The sequence below is a fragment of the Strix uralensis genome, chromosome 5, assembly GCF_047716275.1.
Source record: "Strix uralensis isolate ZFMK-TIS-50842 chromosome 5, bStrUra1, whole genome shotgun sequence".
NCBI lineage: Eukaryota > Metazoa > Chordata > Aves > Strigiformes > Strigidae > Strix > Strix uralensis.
Genome location: NC_133976.1, coordinates 1,203,773 through 1,221,314, shown reverse-complemented (window position 1 = coordinate 1,221,314; position 17,542 = coordinate 1,203,773). Strand labels below are relative to the sequence as shown.

The window sequence follows — 17,542 nt, the reverse complement described above, 5'->3', positions numbered from 1 at the left end:
GGGGGACCCCGCTCCGGCCAAGGCACCCAGCAGCACCCCAAAACTGGGTCCACCCAACCACAGCTTTGAGGATATTTAAGCCCGTAGTGCCATCTGCTGGCAAAGGGCCCCCCAAATCCCCCCAATTTTGCTGCCAAAACCCCACGAGTCTCCCCCCAAAAAGGTCCCCAGAGCATCCGCAGATGTCGCCAGCCCCTCACACCCACCTTCTGCGGGCGAAACAGCCGGGGTGGGGGGGTTAAAGCAGTTTAAAGCTGGTTTTAAGCAGTTTAAGGCCATTTTTAAAGCTGTTTTTAAGCAGTTAAAAGCTGTTTTTAAGCAGTTAAAAGCCGTTTTTAAAGCAATTGGAGCCCTTTTAGGAGAGAGGACCAAACCCCTGGATATTTCCCCGATACCTCCCCAAAGAGCCCAGGGCAGCCGCTGGCAATGGAAACTTGGCAAATTTAATACTGATACAGGAGGGTTTTGCTTTACACAGCAAAAATTAACCCGTGGAGGTCACCGGGATAGCGAGAAAGCCAGGAGCCTACCAGGATTTAATAAAAACATGTACAGGGGTAACGGACAGATACAAAACACCAGCAGGGACTGGAGTCCTCCTACCTCAAGGCTCGGCCGGGTTCGCTGTAACTTGGGTTTTTTTCTTAAAAAAAAAAAATGTAAAAGTTTGCTCAGGGGGTTGGTGCACCTGGGCAGCGAAGGCGACCCCGGATCGGGGTTTTAAAATTTTTTTTTTTTTTCCATTCACCTCATGGCCGTGCACCCCAACGTGGTCAGGGACCACCGTCCCCATTTTGGGTCTGGTTCAGCTCTCTGGGGAGCTGGAAGGCACTTTGGGACCCCTGAAAAATAGGGGCGCACCCCAAAAAAAAAAAACCCAACAGGTGCACCCCAGGGATGCTGCTGCTGCCCCGTGATGGTGGCAGGGGTGACAGCTCATCCTGCTCACAGCCGCAGAGGCCGTGCCTGGCCGTCACGTCTCGATGTATTATACAAAGATTAAAAAATATAAAAATCTTAAAAAAATCACCAACCCTATTGGCACAAGTAAGCTCTACGTACCATCTCGCCGCGTGGATGGGGGGCAGAGGGGGCGTCGGTGGGTCCCAGCACCCCGGGACGCAGGACAAAGCTCACCAAAATCTACCCTGACCTCCGCTCGCCCACTGTCGCAGCAGGGCCACCCGCACCCCTCGGTGGCCAAGGTGGGGCGTCCCCCTTAAACCCCTGTGGGACCCGGGTGGGGTTTGTCCCAGCGACACCCCGTTTCTCTTCTCTCTGCGCTGACGGGGTCGGGGGGGACACCCCGAAATCCTGCCGGTGTCTTGCATCGAGTCTGTCTGGGTGATGTAGGGGGGAAAACGCCGTCCTCCGAGGGGAGAAATCGGCGGTGGCCCCAGCGCGACAGGGTGGGCTTCGGTGTCCCCTCGCAGGTTGCCCGTGCTGGGGCAGGTGTCCTCATCCCCCGAGGTGTCCTCGTCCCGCTGGGCTTAGAAGTCTGAATCGGCGTCCAGCAGCTCCGCGTCCACCAAGTTGGTCCGGGAGTGGATGGGGGCTAAGCCGGCCCGTCGGCTTTGAGTCCTGGCCCCTCCGCCGCCGTGGGGCAAGGGACCAGGGTTGGGGGGCCAATGAGGACCCCCATTGTGCTGCCGGCGCCCGCTGCTGGGGCCAGGGCTCTCCTCCTCCTCCGGGGAGCCGCTCTCGGGGCAGAAGGGGTTGGTGACGAGGTGGAAGACGTTGGCTCTGCGGCGGCCGTCCCAGGGGCCCCCGGCGAAGGTGGCTTCGGGCTGCCCGGGAGGGAGCCCCGGGAGGATGTCGGGGGCGAAGGCGACCAGGCAGGGCTGGGGGGGCAGCTGGGGCAGGCGAGGGACGGCACTGGGGGCCAGGGGGGCCGCAGAGCCCCCCAGGCAGCGCTCAGGACTTGGGCACACCTCCTTCTTCTTCTTCCTCCGCTTTTTCTTGCGGCTATTGCGTTTTTGCAGGTCGGGGGAGACATCGGCTTCCACCAGCCAGAGGTTGGCCCTCTCCTCCGGCGGCACTGCGGGACATGGGGCGGGTGAGACCGGCCATGTCCTGCCCAGTGCCCCCCCCCCCGGTTCTACCTCCCCGCACATCCCCAACACCCCTCAGCCCAGCTCCCATGTGTCCCCCCCATCCCAGAGATGTCCCAAACGGTCCCCAAGGACTTGCCAGGTGTCGCCACAGGCGTCACAGAGATGTCCTGGGGCAGGATAGCCCCTCTCCTGGCCACCATCTTGGTGACGTGTTGGGCCCACGCCGAGGATACGTCAGCCGATGGCTCGTTGATGTCAAACGCTAAACCAGCTGCAACGACAAGGGGGGAGCCGGGTCAAGGGTGGGGCGGACAGTGGGGACTCTGGGGGGCTGTCCCCTCCCCTGGGCACATACCCACGGGCCCATCATGTGAGACGGTGTGCATGCTGAAGGACAACTCCTGGCCCGGGTCGCGCAGCAGCTCCTTGCGCTTGGAGAAGGCCTTGGCAATCATCTTGCTCTTCTTGATCCTCTTGGGCTGGTCGTCGCTCTGTCCCGTCAGCCTGGGGACACAGTGGGTCAGAGCAGGGACACAGGGACCCTCCCCTCCTCTGGACAGGAACTCCCGAGGGATGGGGACCCTGGGGACCTGCAGAGCAGGAGAGGTCACCCCGTTCCCAAACCGCTGTCCGCTGCGAGCCCGCAACTCATTGAGCCGACAGACAAAAATTTGGGGGACAACCTCCAACATCTCAGGACGTTGGATGGGGCAGGAATGACCCCCACGGAGCTGCGGTGACATCCCCGGAGTCCCACCTGCACCAAGTACGCTTCCAGATGAGCAGGGTGGCCTTGGTCCAGACCCAGGTGCTCATGGAGACGCCGGTGCCAAACATGGCAAAGAGGTTGATCTTCTCCACCAAGAGACTTGGCCGGTTCTTGATCTCGCAGTCCGGGATGGGCTTGTTGGTCTGCGTGGCGATGGTGACGTTGGCCTCGCACCTGCAGGGACAGAGGCAGGACGGTGGCCGTAAGGAGGGGGGACACCCAGCGACACCCCACAGCTCTGCGGAGGGACGATGCGGTGGCAACGCTGGAAGGGGGACACGGGGTTGTCCACTCTGCGACGTCCCCCCCGCTCAACGTGAGGCGCTGGGACGTCACCAGCGTCCCACTCGCCCTCCCGTCCCCGTCCCACTCACAGGACATATTCCCGAAAGCTGCGCTCCCACTCCGCCTGGTTGAAGAAGTCATAAAAGTGGCAGCCAAAAGTGATGAAGACGAAGCCGAAGGCCAAGAAGCCGAAGATGCCTGGAAGAGAAGTGGGACATCCCCAGTTTAACCGGACCCCAACAACACCGAGACAAAGATGTGGCACTGGAACTGTGCCACTGTCACTACAGCTTTGTCCCCACCGCCCCCCAGGAAGGTGGGATGGGGCTGTCTGGGTTCGGAGGCCAAAATATCCCCATTCCCGTTCAAATTGCCATGGAAACGGCAGCGACGGAGCCCCCCTTACCCAGCCGCAGCATGGTCTCGTTGATCTTGCTGGCCGCCTTCTCACTCAGCAGCCCGGGATGGTTGCTCTTGATGGAGAAGAGCGTCATGACCCCTGTGGTGGAGGGACAAGGTGACCAGGGTCAGGGGGACACTCACGGTATCCCCGTCCCCGCACCGCGGCGAGCCCGCACCTACCCCGGATGAGAAAATAGCCCCCCACGATGAGGACGAGCCCGATGGGTGCCAGGACGAAGCCGGCGCGGTAGCGGTAGTTCTTGTACCCAACGAAGCAGATGCCACTGACGGAGTCACCATCCACCTGAGAGAGATGGGGACGGGGTGGAGGGGGGGTCACGTTGGCTGCGGCCACCCCTCCCCGCCAACGTCACCCTGGAAGGGAACCACTGGGCTACGGGATCGTGGCCCCGTTACCTGCGCCACGGCCAGGATGGCCACGGTGAGGACAAAGGGGATGGACCAGGTGATGAGGTGGAAGTAGGAGGTTTTGCCCAGCAGCGGCTGGTAGGTGGTGCCCAGAGCCTTGAAGGAGGTGTGCCAGGCGTAGGTCAGCATGACGAACCAGATGACACCCGACATCAGTGAGTAGTAAACGATGACGAAGATGATGACGCAGGAGAGTGTCTCATTGGAGCTACGAGGAGAGGTGAGAGAGAAGCGTCATCAACCTCCATGAGGGGACACAGAGAGGAAGATCACTCCTACCCCAGGAGCAGAGGATGATCTCTCCTACTCAAGAGCAGAGCAAGACCTCTCCTACCCCAAGAGTGAAGGAAGACCTCTCCTACCCCAGGAACGGAGGAAGACCTCTCCCACTCCAGGAGAGGAGGAATATCTCTCCTACCCCAAGAGTGGAGGAAGGTCTCTGCTACCCCAGAAGAGGAGGAAGATCTCTCCTACCCCAAGAGTGGAGGAAGATCTCTCCCACCCCAAGAGCAAAGCATCCTCCATGCTCCCAAGAGGCCAGGAAACCCCTGAGAGCCCTCCTCAGTCTCGAGGACACCTCTTGGCATGTGGCCGTGGTGGGATGGGGATGAAGGTGACACGTACGTGGGTTCCCCCAGCCGCATGGTGCCATCGGCCCGGCACACGATCTCGTCACGGGCGCCGTCCATGAACTGCGCCAACCAGCCGATGCTGCCCACGAAGAAGCAGGCGTTGACGTAGAAGAGGATGACGGCGGGATAACGGTTGGAGTTCCTCCAGTCGGCGACAAACGTGGCCTGGCGGGGAGGAGAAAGGGACAACTTGGTGCCTGGTCCCCTTTCGGGGACACCTCCCATGTCCCCCCACCGCATCTCACCAGGGTGAAGAAGGTGCAGAAGATGGTGACGGAGCTGAAGGCGGCGATGTAGACGTGCATCTCGCGATGCTCCTTCTCGGTGAAAAGCGGGTTCTGGCACTGGATGCCGCAACCTTCCACGTCCTCGTACCAACTCTTGGGGTTGTCCGTCCGCACCAGCGGCGCCTCGCACTGCCCCGAGCTGTTGAACTTGATGTTCTGCACCTCGTTCTGCCGCAGGAGGAGAAAGGAGAGGCCGTGAGGAGGAGGAGGAGGCACCCCCACAGCTGTGCTGCCGGTGTGGACATCGCTCCCCCGTGCAGGGCTGGGGACAGGCGGCGTTTCCCCGCTGTCCCGTGGGGATTTGGAAAGGATTCACAGAATCCCAGAATCATTCAGGTTGGAAAAGCCCCTCGGGATCATTGAGTCCAACCATCAGTCCCACTCTACAAAGTTCTCCCCTACCCCACATCCCCCCACAGCTCATCCAAATGGCCCTTAAACACACCCAGGGATGGGGACTCCACCCCCTCCCTGGGCAGCCTATTCCACTCTCTCACCACTCTTGCTGGGAAACATTTTCCCTCATGTCCAGTCTGAACCTCCCCTGTTGCAGTTTAAAGCCGTTCCCTCTTGTTCTGTCACTAATTCCCTGGGAGAAGAGACCAGCACCAACCTCTCTACAACGTCCTTTCAGGGAGCTGTAGAGTGATGAGGTCTCCCCTCACCTTCTCCTCCTCACACTGAACAGTCCCAGCTCCTTCAATCTCTCCTCACAGGATTTATTCTCCAGGCCCTTCCCCAGCTCGTTGCCCTCCTCTGCCCTCGCTCCAGCCCCTCGAGATCTCTCTCGTATTGAGGTGCCAAAAACTGGACACAACACTCCAGGTGTGGCCTCACCAGTGCAGAGCACAGGGGGACTATCACCTCCCTGCTTCTGCTGGTCACACCAGTGCTGATACAAGCCAGGATGCCGTTGGCTTTCTTGGCCACCTGGGCACACTGCTGGCTCCTGTTCAGCTGCTGGTCAATGAGAACCCCCAGACCCTTCTCTTCCAGACAGCTCCAGCCACCCCTCCCCAAGCCTGTAGCCATGCAGGGGGTTGTTGTGGCCCAAGTGCAGGACCTGGCACTCGCCCTTGCTGAAGCTCATCCCGTTGACGTTGGCCACCGATCCAACCTATCCAGGTCTCTCTGTAGAGCCTCCCTGTCCTCGTGCAGATCGACACTCCCGCTTCACTTGGTGTCACCCGCGCACTGACTGATGACACTGATGACTGTCCCCCCCCACCCCCGTTACCGGGCATCCCTCGGGGAAGCGGTCGGGCGTGCACTTGAGGAAGTCGGGCCAGCCACGCTCGCGCTCCACGATGGTGCAGGGCGCGCGGGTGGCCTGGCAGAGGGTCTGGCTGGGCAGTTCCACTTGGCCGTCCTCACATTTGGGCATGTAGACGGCACAGAGCAGGGGCTGGATGACGTCCCAGCAGCGCGGGGCATTGCGCAGGCCTGCGGGGACAGCGCCGTCACCCCCTCCCTGGGGACGCCCCCTCACCCCCCCCGGACATCACGCAGGGCACAGCCCGGGTGCGGTGGCAGACGCAGCACCCAGACCCCCCCCCAGCCCCGTAACACCCCGTGCCCGCCCCCAGGCCCCTGCTATACCGCTCCCTGCTACACTGCAGTCCCCGCTATAGCGCTCCCCCTCTACACCGTACTGACCCCAGGCGCCCTCTGTACTGTACCCCCTCTGCCACTCTACTGCTCCCTCTATACTGCACCCATACCTGCCTCCCTACTGTATTTCCACCTCCCTATACATCACCCACCCCCCGTCCCCTGCTATACTGCTCCCTTCTATACCCTACGCATCTCCAGGCCCCTGCTATAGCTTTCTATGCTGTAGCCATCCCCGGGCCCCCACTATACTGCTCCTCTCTATGCTGCACCCATCTCCGGTCCCCTGCTATACACTTTGCTATACTGTACTCATCTCCAGGCCCCTGCTGCACAGTTTTCTATACTGCACCCATCCCCAGGACCCTGCTATAATGCTCCTGTCTACACTGCACCCATCTCCAGGTCCCTGCTAATACAGTTTTATATACTATACCCATCCCCAGGCCCCTGATATACTGCTCCTGTCTATGCTGTACCCACCCCCAGTCCCCTGCTATACACTTTTCTATACTGCACCCATCCCCAGGCCCCTGCTATACTGCTCCCCTCTACACTGCACTGGTCTCCAGTCCCCTGCTATATACTTTTCAATACTATACCCACCCCCAGTCCCCTGCTATACACTTTTCTATACTGCACCCACTCCCAGTCCCCTGCTATACACTTTTCTATACTGCACCCATCCCCAGGCCCCTTCTATGCTGCTCCCCCGCTCCAAACTGCACCCAAGCCCCCTCTACACTGCACCCACCTCCTGTCCCCCTCTATTGTGCTCGCTGGCACCCCGTGCCCCCCCCACCCCCCAGCTAGTGCCCGTCCCGGGCCTTTCCCAGACCGTGCCCCCCCCCCCCACCTATGCACCCCCCCCATCCCGCTATACGGCGCTGGGCCGGAGCGCCCCCCCCTCCCCAGCCCCGTCCGTACCGGACCAGAGCAGGAGCTTTCCGTGAGCCTCCTCCTGCGAGGCGGAGTCGGCGGCCAGCAGCGTGGAGGTGGCGGCGTAGGGCAGGGCCGAGCCCAGGCAGGCACCGTAACGGAGCCGTTCGCAGGGCGCGGGCCGGCGGCAGCGCTCGGGAACGGCCGAGGCGTTGAGGAACGGGGCGGCGGGGCAGCGGCGGCCGCCCAGCGCCAGCGCCATCCCCAGCGCCAGCGCCCACCGCCACCCGCCGCCCTGCGCCGCCATCCCGGCCCGCACCGGCGCTAGGCGGGCGGCCCGGCCCCGGCCCCGGCCCCCGCCATGCCCCGACGCCCTTTGTTGAGCTCGCCGGGAGCGGAGCGGGGCCGCTCCTCCTCCTCCTCCTCCTCCCTCAGCGCGGCCCGGCCCGCCACGGCCCCGCGCCCCCCGCCGGGGCGGGCTGAGGAGAGGCGGCGCGGCGGGAGGAGCGGGCGGGGGGGGCACCCCGCTTTTGAGGGGAAAAAGTGGCTTTTTGTGAGGAAAAAGTTCTTTTTTTTGGAGCGGGCAGGGAGAGAACGAGTTTTTGAGGGGGGAAGCGGCTTTTTGTGAGGAAAAAGTTCTTTTTTTTGGAGCGGACAGGGAGAGAACGAGTTTTTGAAGGGGGAAGTGGCTTTTCGTGAGGGTAAGCTACTTATTTTTGGAGAGGGCAGGGAGAGGATGAGTTTTTGAGGAGGGAAGTGGCTTTTCATGAGGAAAAAGTTCTCTTTTTTTTGGAGTGAGCAGGGAGGGGACGAGTTTTTGAGGAGGAAAGTGGCTTTTCATGAGGAAAAAGTTCGGGGTTTTTTGAGCAGGCCGGGAGGGGACAAGTTTCTGAGGAGAAAAGTGCCTTTTTGTGAGGAAAAAGTTCCCTTTTTTTGAGCGGACAGGGAGGGGTCAAGTTTTGGAAGAGGAAAGTGGCTTCTCGTGAGGAAAAAGTTCCTTTTTGGAGCAGACAGGGAGGGACGAGTTTTGGAGGAGGAAAGTGGCTTTTCGGGAGGAAAAAGTTCGGGTTTTTGGAGCAGGCCGGGAGGGGACGAGTTTTTGAGGGGGAAAGTGGCTTTTCATGAGGAAAAAAGTTCCTTTTTTTCTGCTGCGGGCAGGGAGGGAAGAGTTTTTGAGGAAGAAAGTGAGGGTTTGAGGAGGGGGATCGCACTCAGAGAGGGAAGAGGGTTGTACTGCCGAGGGGGGCTGCTGGAAGGGGGGAAGGTTGGGGGGGGGGTGGAAATACTGGATTTTGTGAAGGGAAGGTTGGTTTTAGGGAGGGAGAAGTCGCTTTGGGGAGGGGAAATGTTGCTTTGGAAGGGGGAGGAGTCGCGTTTTTGGAGGAGAAAGTTTGTTTTTTTCGGAGAGAAGTTGGACTGGGGGAGGAGAGGAGAGATTTGGGACGGGGAAGTTGGTCTCGAGGGGGTAAAAGTCACTTCTTGAGGGAGAGAAGTCGGGTTTGGGGAGCATAGAAGTTGTTTTAGCAAGGAAAAAGTTACTTTTGGGGGGTAAAGTTGCTTTTTGGGCAGAGGAGTCACTTTTTGGAGTTGTTTTTTAGGGAGATAAAAGTCACTTAGGGGAGAAAAGTTGGAGGGCGGAAAGTTGCTTCTTGTTGGAGGAAAAGTTTTTGTGAGGGAGAAGTCACTTTTCGGAGGAGAAAAGTTGTCTTTGGGGAAGAAAAGCCACTCTTGGTGGACAAAAGTTGCTTTTGGGGGACAAAGGCATTTTATTGGGAGAGAAAAATTCCTTTTGAGGATAAAAGTCACTTTTTTAGGGGGAGAGGTTACTTTTAAGGGGAAGATAAGTCCCTTTTTGAGGACAAGAGTCACTGGGGGGAGAAAAGTTACTTTTTTGAGGGGAGGAAAAGTCAGTTTGGGGGGAACAAAAGTGAGTTTTGGGGGGAGAAAAGTTGCTGTTTGGGGATAAAAGTCCCTTTTGGGGCAAAAAGTCACTTTTTTGAGGGGGAAATTACTTCTAGGGGAGGAAGTCAGTTTGGGGGGGACAAAAGCCACTTTTGGAGGGAGAAAAGTTGCTTTTGGGGAAAAAGGGCCCTTTTGGGGAGAGAAAAGTTACTTTTTTGAGGGAGAAATTACTTTTGGGGGAGGAAAAGTCAGTTTGGGGGACAAAAGCTGCTTCTGGAGGGAGGAAAGTTTCTTTTTGGGGAGAAAAGTTACTTTTTTGAGAGAAGTTACTTTTGGGGGAGGAAATGTCAGTTTGGGGAGACGAGGCATTTTTGGGGGGAGAAAAATGGATTTTGGGGGATAAAAGTCCCTTTGGGGGGGGGAAAGTTACTTTATTGAGGGGGGAGTTATTCTGGGGGCAGGAAAAGTCAGTTTCAGGAGACAAAAGCCACTTTTGGGGGGAGAAAAATGCTTTTTGGGGACAAACATCCCTTCTGGGGGGAAAAAAGTTGCTTTTTGGGGCTAAAAGTCAGTTTATTGATGGGGAAGTCACTTTTTGGGGATGAAAGTCAGTTCGGGGTGGCGGAAAAGCCACTCTTGGAGAGAACCAGATTTTTTGGGGAGAAGTAGCTTTTTACAGGAAAAGTTTTGGGTAGAAAAGTAACTTAGGGGGGGCGGGGGATGTCCCTTTTCAGGGGGACGTGTCATTCTTTAGAGAAGCGATCGCTTTTTGGGGGAGAAACTGCTCTCTTGGGTGGCAAGCTCCATTCTGGCAAGGGAGCAAGGTGGCTTTTTAGGGGCAGAGAAACTCCCTTTTTTGGGGAGAGAAGTGCCTTTTGGCAGGGGGGAATGTGTGGACTTCTGAAGAAGTTGCTCTTTTTGGGGTGAGAAGTCTTTTTTTGGGGGGGAACGTCACTCTTTGGGGCACAGCAGGGGGACCATTTTCTGGCTGGGGGATGCTGGAGGGAACCGGGGGCCACCGTGGCTAACGCTGGGGCAGGATCAGGCCAGCGTGGCCACCGTGTCCCCGAGAGCCCTGTGCCACCGCGGGGGGGGGGACACGGGAGGGGGGGGACAAACGTGCACAGGGAGGTGGCAGAGGGACACGGGACGCGCACACAAAGGGCCGGCGCTGGGCCGCATCCCGTCTCCCTCTGCGGCGGGGCGGCGCGGGGGGACCACCCAGCCCGAGGAGCAGAAAAAATTAACTAAAAAAAAAGAAAAAAACACGGAAAAAAACTCCACCCACGGTTTGCGACGGCTCCAAAAAGCGGCAGCAACACCGGGAGCCCACAATGCTGACTGGGGGGGGGGGCAGCAGCCCCCCCAGCTCTTGACACCCCAAAATTTTGCAGGCTCTTCCCTGGGGCAGACGAGGAAGCTTGGTGGGGGCTTCTCTGCTGTCTACTAGCTGGTTGTGCTGCCCCCCACCCCCTTCCTCCTTTTTTTGGGGCCTCGCAGCCTAAATCTGTTGTGATGGCGGGGGCCAAGGCGATGTGTGTCCCCCCCCGCCGCGGGGACGGCAGGCTCCGGATTTTGTCTCTATTCTCCTCAAAAGTGAAGGGAAATGTCCCAGGGGGACACGGGATGGCGCCTGTCCCCTCCTGCGCACGGGACTCAGCACCAGGGAGGGGGGGATAACAGTGACGGGACCCCCACCCTCCACTAACGAACCTCCCCCCCCCCCCCCCCCCGCCCCCGGGTCAGCCCTGGGCAGGAACATCCTCACGGTCCTTCTTCTTCCAGGGTGGCCAGGCCAGAGGCCGCATCCCCCCAGGGTCACAGAGATGGAGCCTAGCGACAGGGGCAACGTCCCCAGTTCCCACCTCCCCCCCTGGGGTGAAGGCTGTGTGGATCGGGAGAGGACGGACAGACAGACAACGGACAGACAGCAGTTCACCAACGGTCAGTTCCGTCCCCCAAATGGCACGCAGCAGCACGGCACGTCCCAGCAAACCCGGCACCCAAAGTCCCCAGCATCCCTCTCCGGGTGTCCCGCTCCAACCTCCCTCTCCTTCAGCAAAGCCCCTTCGGCTCTTCCAAGGGATCCGGGGTTTGCAAAAAAAAAAAAATTAAAAAAAAAATCACCGTTGAGGTCACGGCTTCTCGAGCTGCCGCCGCACCGGGGCCTCAGTACCAGGGGTCTGCCCGGTGCTGGTGGTTGTAGAGCTGCAGCTTGATCTGGTCTTTGATCTGGTGGATGAGGATCTGAGCCAGCAGGATGCCCACCAGCTGAGGGAGAGGAGGAGGAGAGGACGGGGTGAGGAAGGACGTGGGGAAGGACAGACAGATGCAAGGAGGAGATAAGGATGGATGTGAGGGATGAGGAAGGAGGCGAGGGAGGGGGCGAGGAAGGACAGACGGACATGAGGGAGGAGGGAGGGATGAGGAAGGAGGGACAGATGCAGGGAAGAGATGAGGAAGGACGCATGTGAGGACAGACAGACACGAGGAAGGAGGCAAGGAAGGACACGTGCAAGGACGGACAGATGCACACAAGGAAGAGGTGAGGAAGGACGGACGGATGCGAGGAAGAGGTGAGGATGGATGCGAGGAAGAGGTGAGGAAGGACACAAGGATGGAAGGATGGACAGATGTGGGGGAGAGATGAGGAAGGATGTGAGGACAGACGGACACGAGGATGGATACAATGAAGAGATGAGGAAGGACACGAGGATGGATGCATGCACGCATGTGAGGAAGAGATGAGGAAGGATGGACATGAGATGAGGAAGGACAGACACATGCACGCAAGGAAGAGATGAGGACAGACATGAGGAAGAGATGAGGAAGGACGGACACGAGGAAGGAAAGACGGATGCAAGGACGGATGCACGTGAGGAAGAGACAAGGAAGGATGGACTTGAGGGAGGATGGACACGAGGAAGACATGAGGAAGGATGCGAGGAAGAGACGAAGGTGGAGGGAGGCCGGGCGGACGGAGGCGAGGCCGGAGGGCCGCGGTACCTGGGGGAGGGCCAGCCCCAGGGCGATGCCCCCCAGCAGCAGCAGGTTGCTGTGGATCCAGCTGCCCAGGGTGTCGACGCAGCCAGTGGTGTAGATGACGGCGCCAGCCTCCAGGTAGCCACGGGCCTGCACGCCCCATCCGCACTGGGTGTTCACCACAGCCTGGTGGGGGGGGGACAAAACCCACTGGGCTGGGGCGGAGGGGGGGTCCCTGCTTTTGGGGGGGCGAACAGGAGCTCAGGTGTCCCCTTCCTCTGGGCCCTCGGTGTCCCCAGCCCATCCCTCCACCGCTGGGTCCCCTAAACCCCCCAGCCCCCACAAGGGACAATACCTGAGCGGGAAGGGGGGGTGACAGCGTCGCTGCCTGCCACCCCCCCACCCCACACAGCGGGAATCCGCCCTGACCCCCCTGCAGCACCCCTAAACCCGGAGGACGGTGGAGGCTGCCACACATTGCTGGTGGGTTCCCTCTCACAGAATCCCAGAACCATCTCTGTTGGAAAAGCCCTTGAAGCTCCTCCAGTCCAACCATGAACCTCACCCTGACCGTTCCCAACTCCACCAGATCCCTCAGCGCTGGGTCAACCCGACTCTTCAACCCCTCCAGGGATGGGGACTCCCCCCCTGCCCTGGGCAGCCCATTCCAACGCCCAACAACCCCTTCTGCAAAGAAATCCTTCCTAAGAGCCAGTCTGACCCTGCCCTGGCGCAGCTTGAGGCCATTCCCTCTTGGCCTGCCGCTGGTTCCTTGGCTCAAGAGACTCATCCCCCCTCTCTGCACCCTCCTTTCAGGCAGTTGCAGAGGGCCATGAGGTCTCCCCTCAGCCTCCTCTTCTCCACACTAAACCCCCCCAGTTCCCTCAGACGCTCCCCATCACACCTGTGCTCCACACCCTGCACCAGCTCCGTTGCCCTTCTCTGGACACGCTCGAGTCATTCAATGGCCTTTTTGGAGGGAGGGGCCCAAAACTGAACCCACTCATCGAGGGGCGGCCTCACCAGTGCCGAGCACAGGGGTCAGATCCCTTCCCTGTCCCTGCTGGCCACGCTAGTGCTGATACAAGCCAGGATACCATCGGCCTTCTTGGCCACCTGGGCACACTGCTGGCTCATGTTCAGCCGGCTGGCAATCAACACCCTCCTGGGGAGGTGGGGGGCTCCAGGCTCAGTGCAGCCCCAAGGGATGGGAGGAGAGATGCAGAGTAAGGGGGTCCCCTGAGAGCACCCCGGGGTGTCCCCCCCAGCCCCGAGGACACTGTCCTCACCTGGTGGGTGTCCCGCAGGCAGCAGGAGAAGGGGACAGAGCAGCGCTCCTGGCTGGGGTTGGCGGGGGTGCAGTTGAAGTACATGTTCTGGGACCAATCCTTGTAGGACACCCCCCCGCAGCAGCTGAACTGTGAGGGGGGGGGGACACAAAGGGACACTGGGTCAACAGGCAGAGCGTGACGGCCCTCCCAAACCACCCCCCCCACGCCCCACTCGCCCCAGCACCGCTGGCTTTAGGGACAGCCGCGTCCACTTTTACTAGCTCCTACAGAAACACTGTCCCGTTGTCTCCCAGTTTTTATCCAGGGCTTCACCGCCAACATCAAACCCCTCGTGGAGGAGCCACCCGACACCCTCACCCCACGGATTTAAAGCGAGAGCCACAATCTCCACGCCTGACCTGCGAGTGGGGACACGTGTGACCCCCCCATGGCTCCCCGCACCTCCTTCTGCCCGACGTCGATGAGGTTCTGCAGGTCCGGGTCGTCCCGATAATGCACGATGGCGGCGTTGATGATGTCACTGACCTTCCCACGCGCCTGCGGGACAGGGACAGCCAGGGGAGGACACACACCAGCAAGGTTGTCACCCAGCGGGACAGGCTGGGGGTCACCCAGACCCCCCCCCGCAGCGCTGCTCCCCCTTCCCCCTGCTCCCCGGCGGTACCTTATCGGAGAAGACAAAGCCCAGCACGCCGGCCGCCAGCTGCAGGAGGAAGACGATGGTCAGGCAGACGGAGAACTGCGAGGGCAAGAGGAGTGTGATGGCGGCAGAGAGACGCCGCGGTGACACCCCAGAGCGGGGACACGACAACACCCACCATCGCCAGCCACTCACCGCCTGCAGCAGGCAGATGTTCTCCCGCAAGGAGCCGACGCAGCCGCAGAAGGTGATGAGGAAGATGAGGACACCCACCGCGATGAGCAGCACGGCGGGATCCACCGCCAGGCAGGCCAGCGCCGCCTCTGCCGCAGCGAGCCGTCACCGCCACCCGCGCGGCGGCACCCCCGAGCCGGCACCCCCGAGCCCCCCAACCTCACCTGCGTGTTTCAGCAGCCGGGCGTAGACCCCCACCGCCACCGTCGCCATCGAGATCATCTGCGGAGCGAGATGGTGGCGGGGTTTGGGCCACCTCAGAGCCAGACCCGCTGCCTCAGTTTCCCCTCGACAGCCCCGCACGGACCCGACGGCGGCGTCACAGGTAGGACAGAGCCCCCAGTGCGTCCCCCCCAGTGCAGGGAGGTCACCTCCGTCCCCACCAGCCCCTCCCCGCTCCGGGTGGCCGGACATGGGGACGTCGTTTGTGGGAAATGAGAAACTTCCTCAAAAAAAAGGGATTTGGAACGTGGGAAAAGCCCTTGAAAAAAACCCGACCGTCGGAAAAAAGCCCCCAGGAAACTTAAAAAAGAAAACAAACCCCAAAACGCGAAAAAATCCAACCCAAAAGAAAAAAAATCCTCAAAAAACATAAAAATCCCCCAAAACACATAAGACAACTTCCCCAAAACACATTAAAAAATCCTCAAAAAATGTTTAAAAATTCCCCCAAAAACATTAAAAAATTCCCCCTTAAAACACATTAAAAGAATTCCCCAAAACACATCAAAATACTTCCCCAAAAGACATTTTAAACCATCCTCAAAAAATATTTTAAAAATTCTCCAAAAAACATTTTAAAAATAAAATTTTTAAACCCCCAAAAACTTTAAAAAACCCCAAAAATCATTTTAAAGAAATCCTCAAAAAACATTAAAAAAAATCCCAAAACACGTTAAAAGAATTCCCTGAAAAACATAAAATAATCCCCCCCATTTTTAAAAATGCTCAGAAAACATTAAAAAAATCCTCAAAACCCATCAAAATACTCCTCCAAAAATATTGTAAAAAATCCTCAGAAAAACATTTTAAAAAATCCCAAAAGACCCCAAAACATGGACAGTCATGTGACTTCCACGCACGAGACGTGCCCCGGGGAGGGGGGGCTGGGGACAAGGGCTGTCTGCCCCCCCCAGTGTCACCGCTCGGGGGGGCCGTCACCTGCGCGGGGCCAGGATCGGGCCCAACGGCCGGCGCTGGCTGGGGGGTCCCGGGGGAGGGGGGCGATGGGGGCTCGTCCCATTCCCCCACCCCAGCGATAAGGGGGTCCCGGGGCCCCCCGGGAATAGGGGAGGCCCCCCCCGGGCACGACCCCCCGGCACTCACCCAGAAGAGCGTGTTGAAGAAGAAGAGCACGTACTTCACCGCCGGGCTCACGAAGGAAAACTCGTCCCCTTGGGGCCTTGCCATGGCCGAGCCGGGCCCAGCTAAGCCGGGTCCAGCTGAACTGGGTCCAACCGCGCCGCGCCGAGCCGAGCCGAGCCCTGAGGCGACCGATCCGCTTCGCGACCCCGCCGCGAGCGGCCGACGGCCCGCCCCCTCCCTTCACCGCGCTCTCATTGGCCCGTCTGGCTCGCTCTGCCTTCTCATTGGTGGTCCGTCCCGTCGCTCAGCCTCCGCCTCCCCCCTACCCCCTCCAGCGCTGTGTGTCTCCGCCGCACCTGTTCGCCGCGTCCCCGCCCTTAAAGGGGCAGCGCCCCCTCCGCCCTTAAAGGGGCAGCGCCCCCTCCGTCCTTAAAGGGGCAGCGCCCCCGCTTTTTCAATCACGTGAGGAGCCACTTCGGCTCCTCGCGGCTGACCGCGCACCCCCAAAACTGCCCGAATCGCGCTGTGGGAGCCCAGAGACCCCCAGCCCGGGGGGGGCAGGGGGTATGGTTACATTTTACCATAATTAGCACTTATAATTGATTTCTGCCTTCGGTGACAGCTCTTGGAGGGACGCAGGGAGACAGCGGGGACCATTGCGGGGACAGCAGGGACACGGGGAAGCCGTTTGTCCCCAAAACGCTCCCAGCTGGGGAGATTGGGGGTTACCCTGCAAGGGCACGGCCAAATCTCTGACCCCAAATTTGCAGAAATCACCCCAAAACGGGCAGTGCCAACTCTCCATCCCCAGCAACCTCAGGGGAAGCAGGAGCCCAAAACCCGGCGATTCCCTTCTCCGCTGCTCAAACCTGTGAGCTGCGTAAAAAACGGCAAGTTTGGTGGATTTCTTTGTGTTTCCCTTTATTTCTGGGTGTCGAGTGGGACGCCCAAAGCCCACAGGGGGGAGGAGGAGGAGGAGGAGGAGGAGAAGGAGGAGGAGGAGGAGGAGGAGGAGGAGGAGGAGGAGGAGGAGGAGGAGGAGGAGGAGGAGGAGGGATCCTTCCTCCACCACCACGCTCTGCTCCGTCCCCTCCACGCTCACCTCGTTTACATTAATTACAGAGTCAACCCGGGTCGCGGGGAAGCAGCGGGTCCCTTCCTGAACCGGATTCAAGCCTCAAATCCCATTTTTTTGCTAATTTTTGCCCCTATTTTTTTGCATCAGGCTTTATTCACGGCCCCTGTGGGCAGAGGCAAGAGCCGCCGTCTTGTCCCATCACCAGGACATGGTTCCCTTTGCTTGGAGGAGCACCACCTCCCAGGTATTATTATTTTTATTATCATATTTATTATATTTATTATTATTTCTCTGCCATGCGCGGGTTCATCAAGGCTGGAAAGCCCCGGGGAGCCGCTGCCGGCGCCAGCACCGCCCTTCCTGCAGGCAACCGAGAACTTTGGGCAGAGGAACCGAGACCAAAAATCTCCTCCTCGCTCTTAGGGTCACCAAGGTGCCACCGCATCAATGGCACCCAGCCCGTGGCACCAAGGAGCCACCACCCAGCCACGGGGGTTGATGTGGCCCCGAAAACACCGTGGTTGATGCCCGTGGGCCACTGGAGAGCCCCCTCGGGCAACCTGTGAGGGCGTGGTGGGGCTGAACACTCCCAGGTCCCACCAAAATGCTTCTGCCCCGGCGATGGAGATGAAGGTGCCCACGTTGGCCAGCGGATGCACCGTCCGTCTGTCAGATCTACACGTCTGTCGGTCAGACCTGCGTGTCCACCCATCAGATCTACGTGTCCCTCATCGGATCTGTGTGTGGTGGCCTTTGTGGCT

At 59.5% G+C, this 17,542-nt stretch overlaps 2 protein-coding genes across 2 annotated transcripts; both read right to left on the bottom strand.

The window, feature by feature from the left end:
- Positions 1 to 421: 421 nt before the first annotated feature.
- SMO (smoothened, frizzled class receptor) lies at positions 422 to 7,721 on the bottom strand. Its single transcript, XM_074869609.1, has 12 exons — positions 7,397 to 7,721; positions 6,096 to 6,301; positions 4,817 to 5,026; positions 4,564 to 4,736; positions 3,928 to 4,147; positions 3,691 to 3,814; positions 3,515 to 3,607; positions 3,198 to 3,306; positions 2,812 to 2,997; positions 2,410 to 2,558; positions 2,191 to 2,325; positions 422 to 2,038 (listed from the first exon to the last, which is right to left on the bottom strand). The coding sequence occupies exons 1-12, from the start codon at positions 7,653 to 7,655 to the stop codon at positions 1,491 to 1,493; spliced, it is 2,412 nt and encodes an 803-aa protein (XP_074725710.1). The 5' UTR covers positions 7,656 to 7,721; the 3' UTR covers positions 422 to 1,490.
- Positions 7,722 to 11,179: 3,458 nt separating this feature from the next.
- Positions 11,180 to 15,923, bottom strand: TSPAN33 (tetraspanin 33). The gene is made up of 8 exons (XM_074869607.1): positions 15,725 to 15,923; positions 14,563 to 14,620; positions 14,360 to 14,487; positions 14,189 to 14,263; positions 13,966 to 14,061; positions 13,522 to 13,650; positions 12,257 to 12,418; positions 11,180 to 11,521 (listed from the first exon to the last, which is right to left on the bottom strand). The coding sequence occupies exons 1-8, from the start codon at positions 15,806 to 15,808 to the stop codon at positions 11,420 to 11,422; spliced, it is 834 nt and encodes a 277-aa protein (XP_074725708.1). The 5' UTR covers positions 15,809 to 15,923; the 3' UTR covers positions 11,180 to 11,419.
- Between the last annotated feature and the right edge of the window lie 1,619 nt (positions 15,924 to 17,542).

Bases quoted from the DNA above. Each gene is read 5' to 3' on its own strand.
- TSPAN33 (XM_074869607.1), bottom strand. From the start codon at position 15,808: ATGGCAAGGCCCCAAGGGGACGAGTTTTCCTTCGTGAGCCCGGCGGTG. The intron at 14,062-14,188 runs GTACCGCCGGGG...CCTGTCCCGCAG, and splicing joins GCTTTGTCTTCTCCGATAAG to GCGCGTGGGAAGGTCAGTGA. The intron at 11,522-12,256 runs GTACCGCGGCCC...CCTCTCCCTCAG, and splicing joins TGGGGCTGGCCCTCCCCCAG to CTGGTGGGCATCCTGCTGGC.
- SMO (XM_074869609.1), bottom strand. From the start codon at position 7,655: ATGGCGGCGCAGGGCGGCGGGTGGCGGTGGGCGCTGGCGCTGGGGATG. The intron at 3,608-3,690 runs GTAGGTGCGGGC...CCTCCACCACAG, and splicing joins GGGCTATTTTCTCATCCGGG to GGGTCATGACGCTCTTCTCC. The intron at 2,326-2,409 runs GTATGTGCCCAG...TTGTCGTTGCAG, and splicing joins CTCACATGATGGGCCCGTGG to CTGGTTTAGCGTTTGACATC.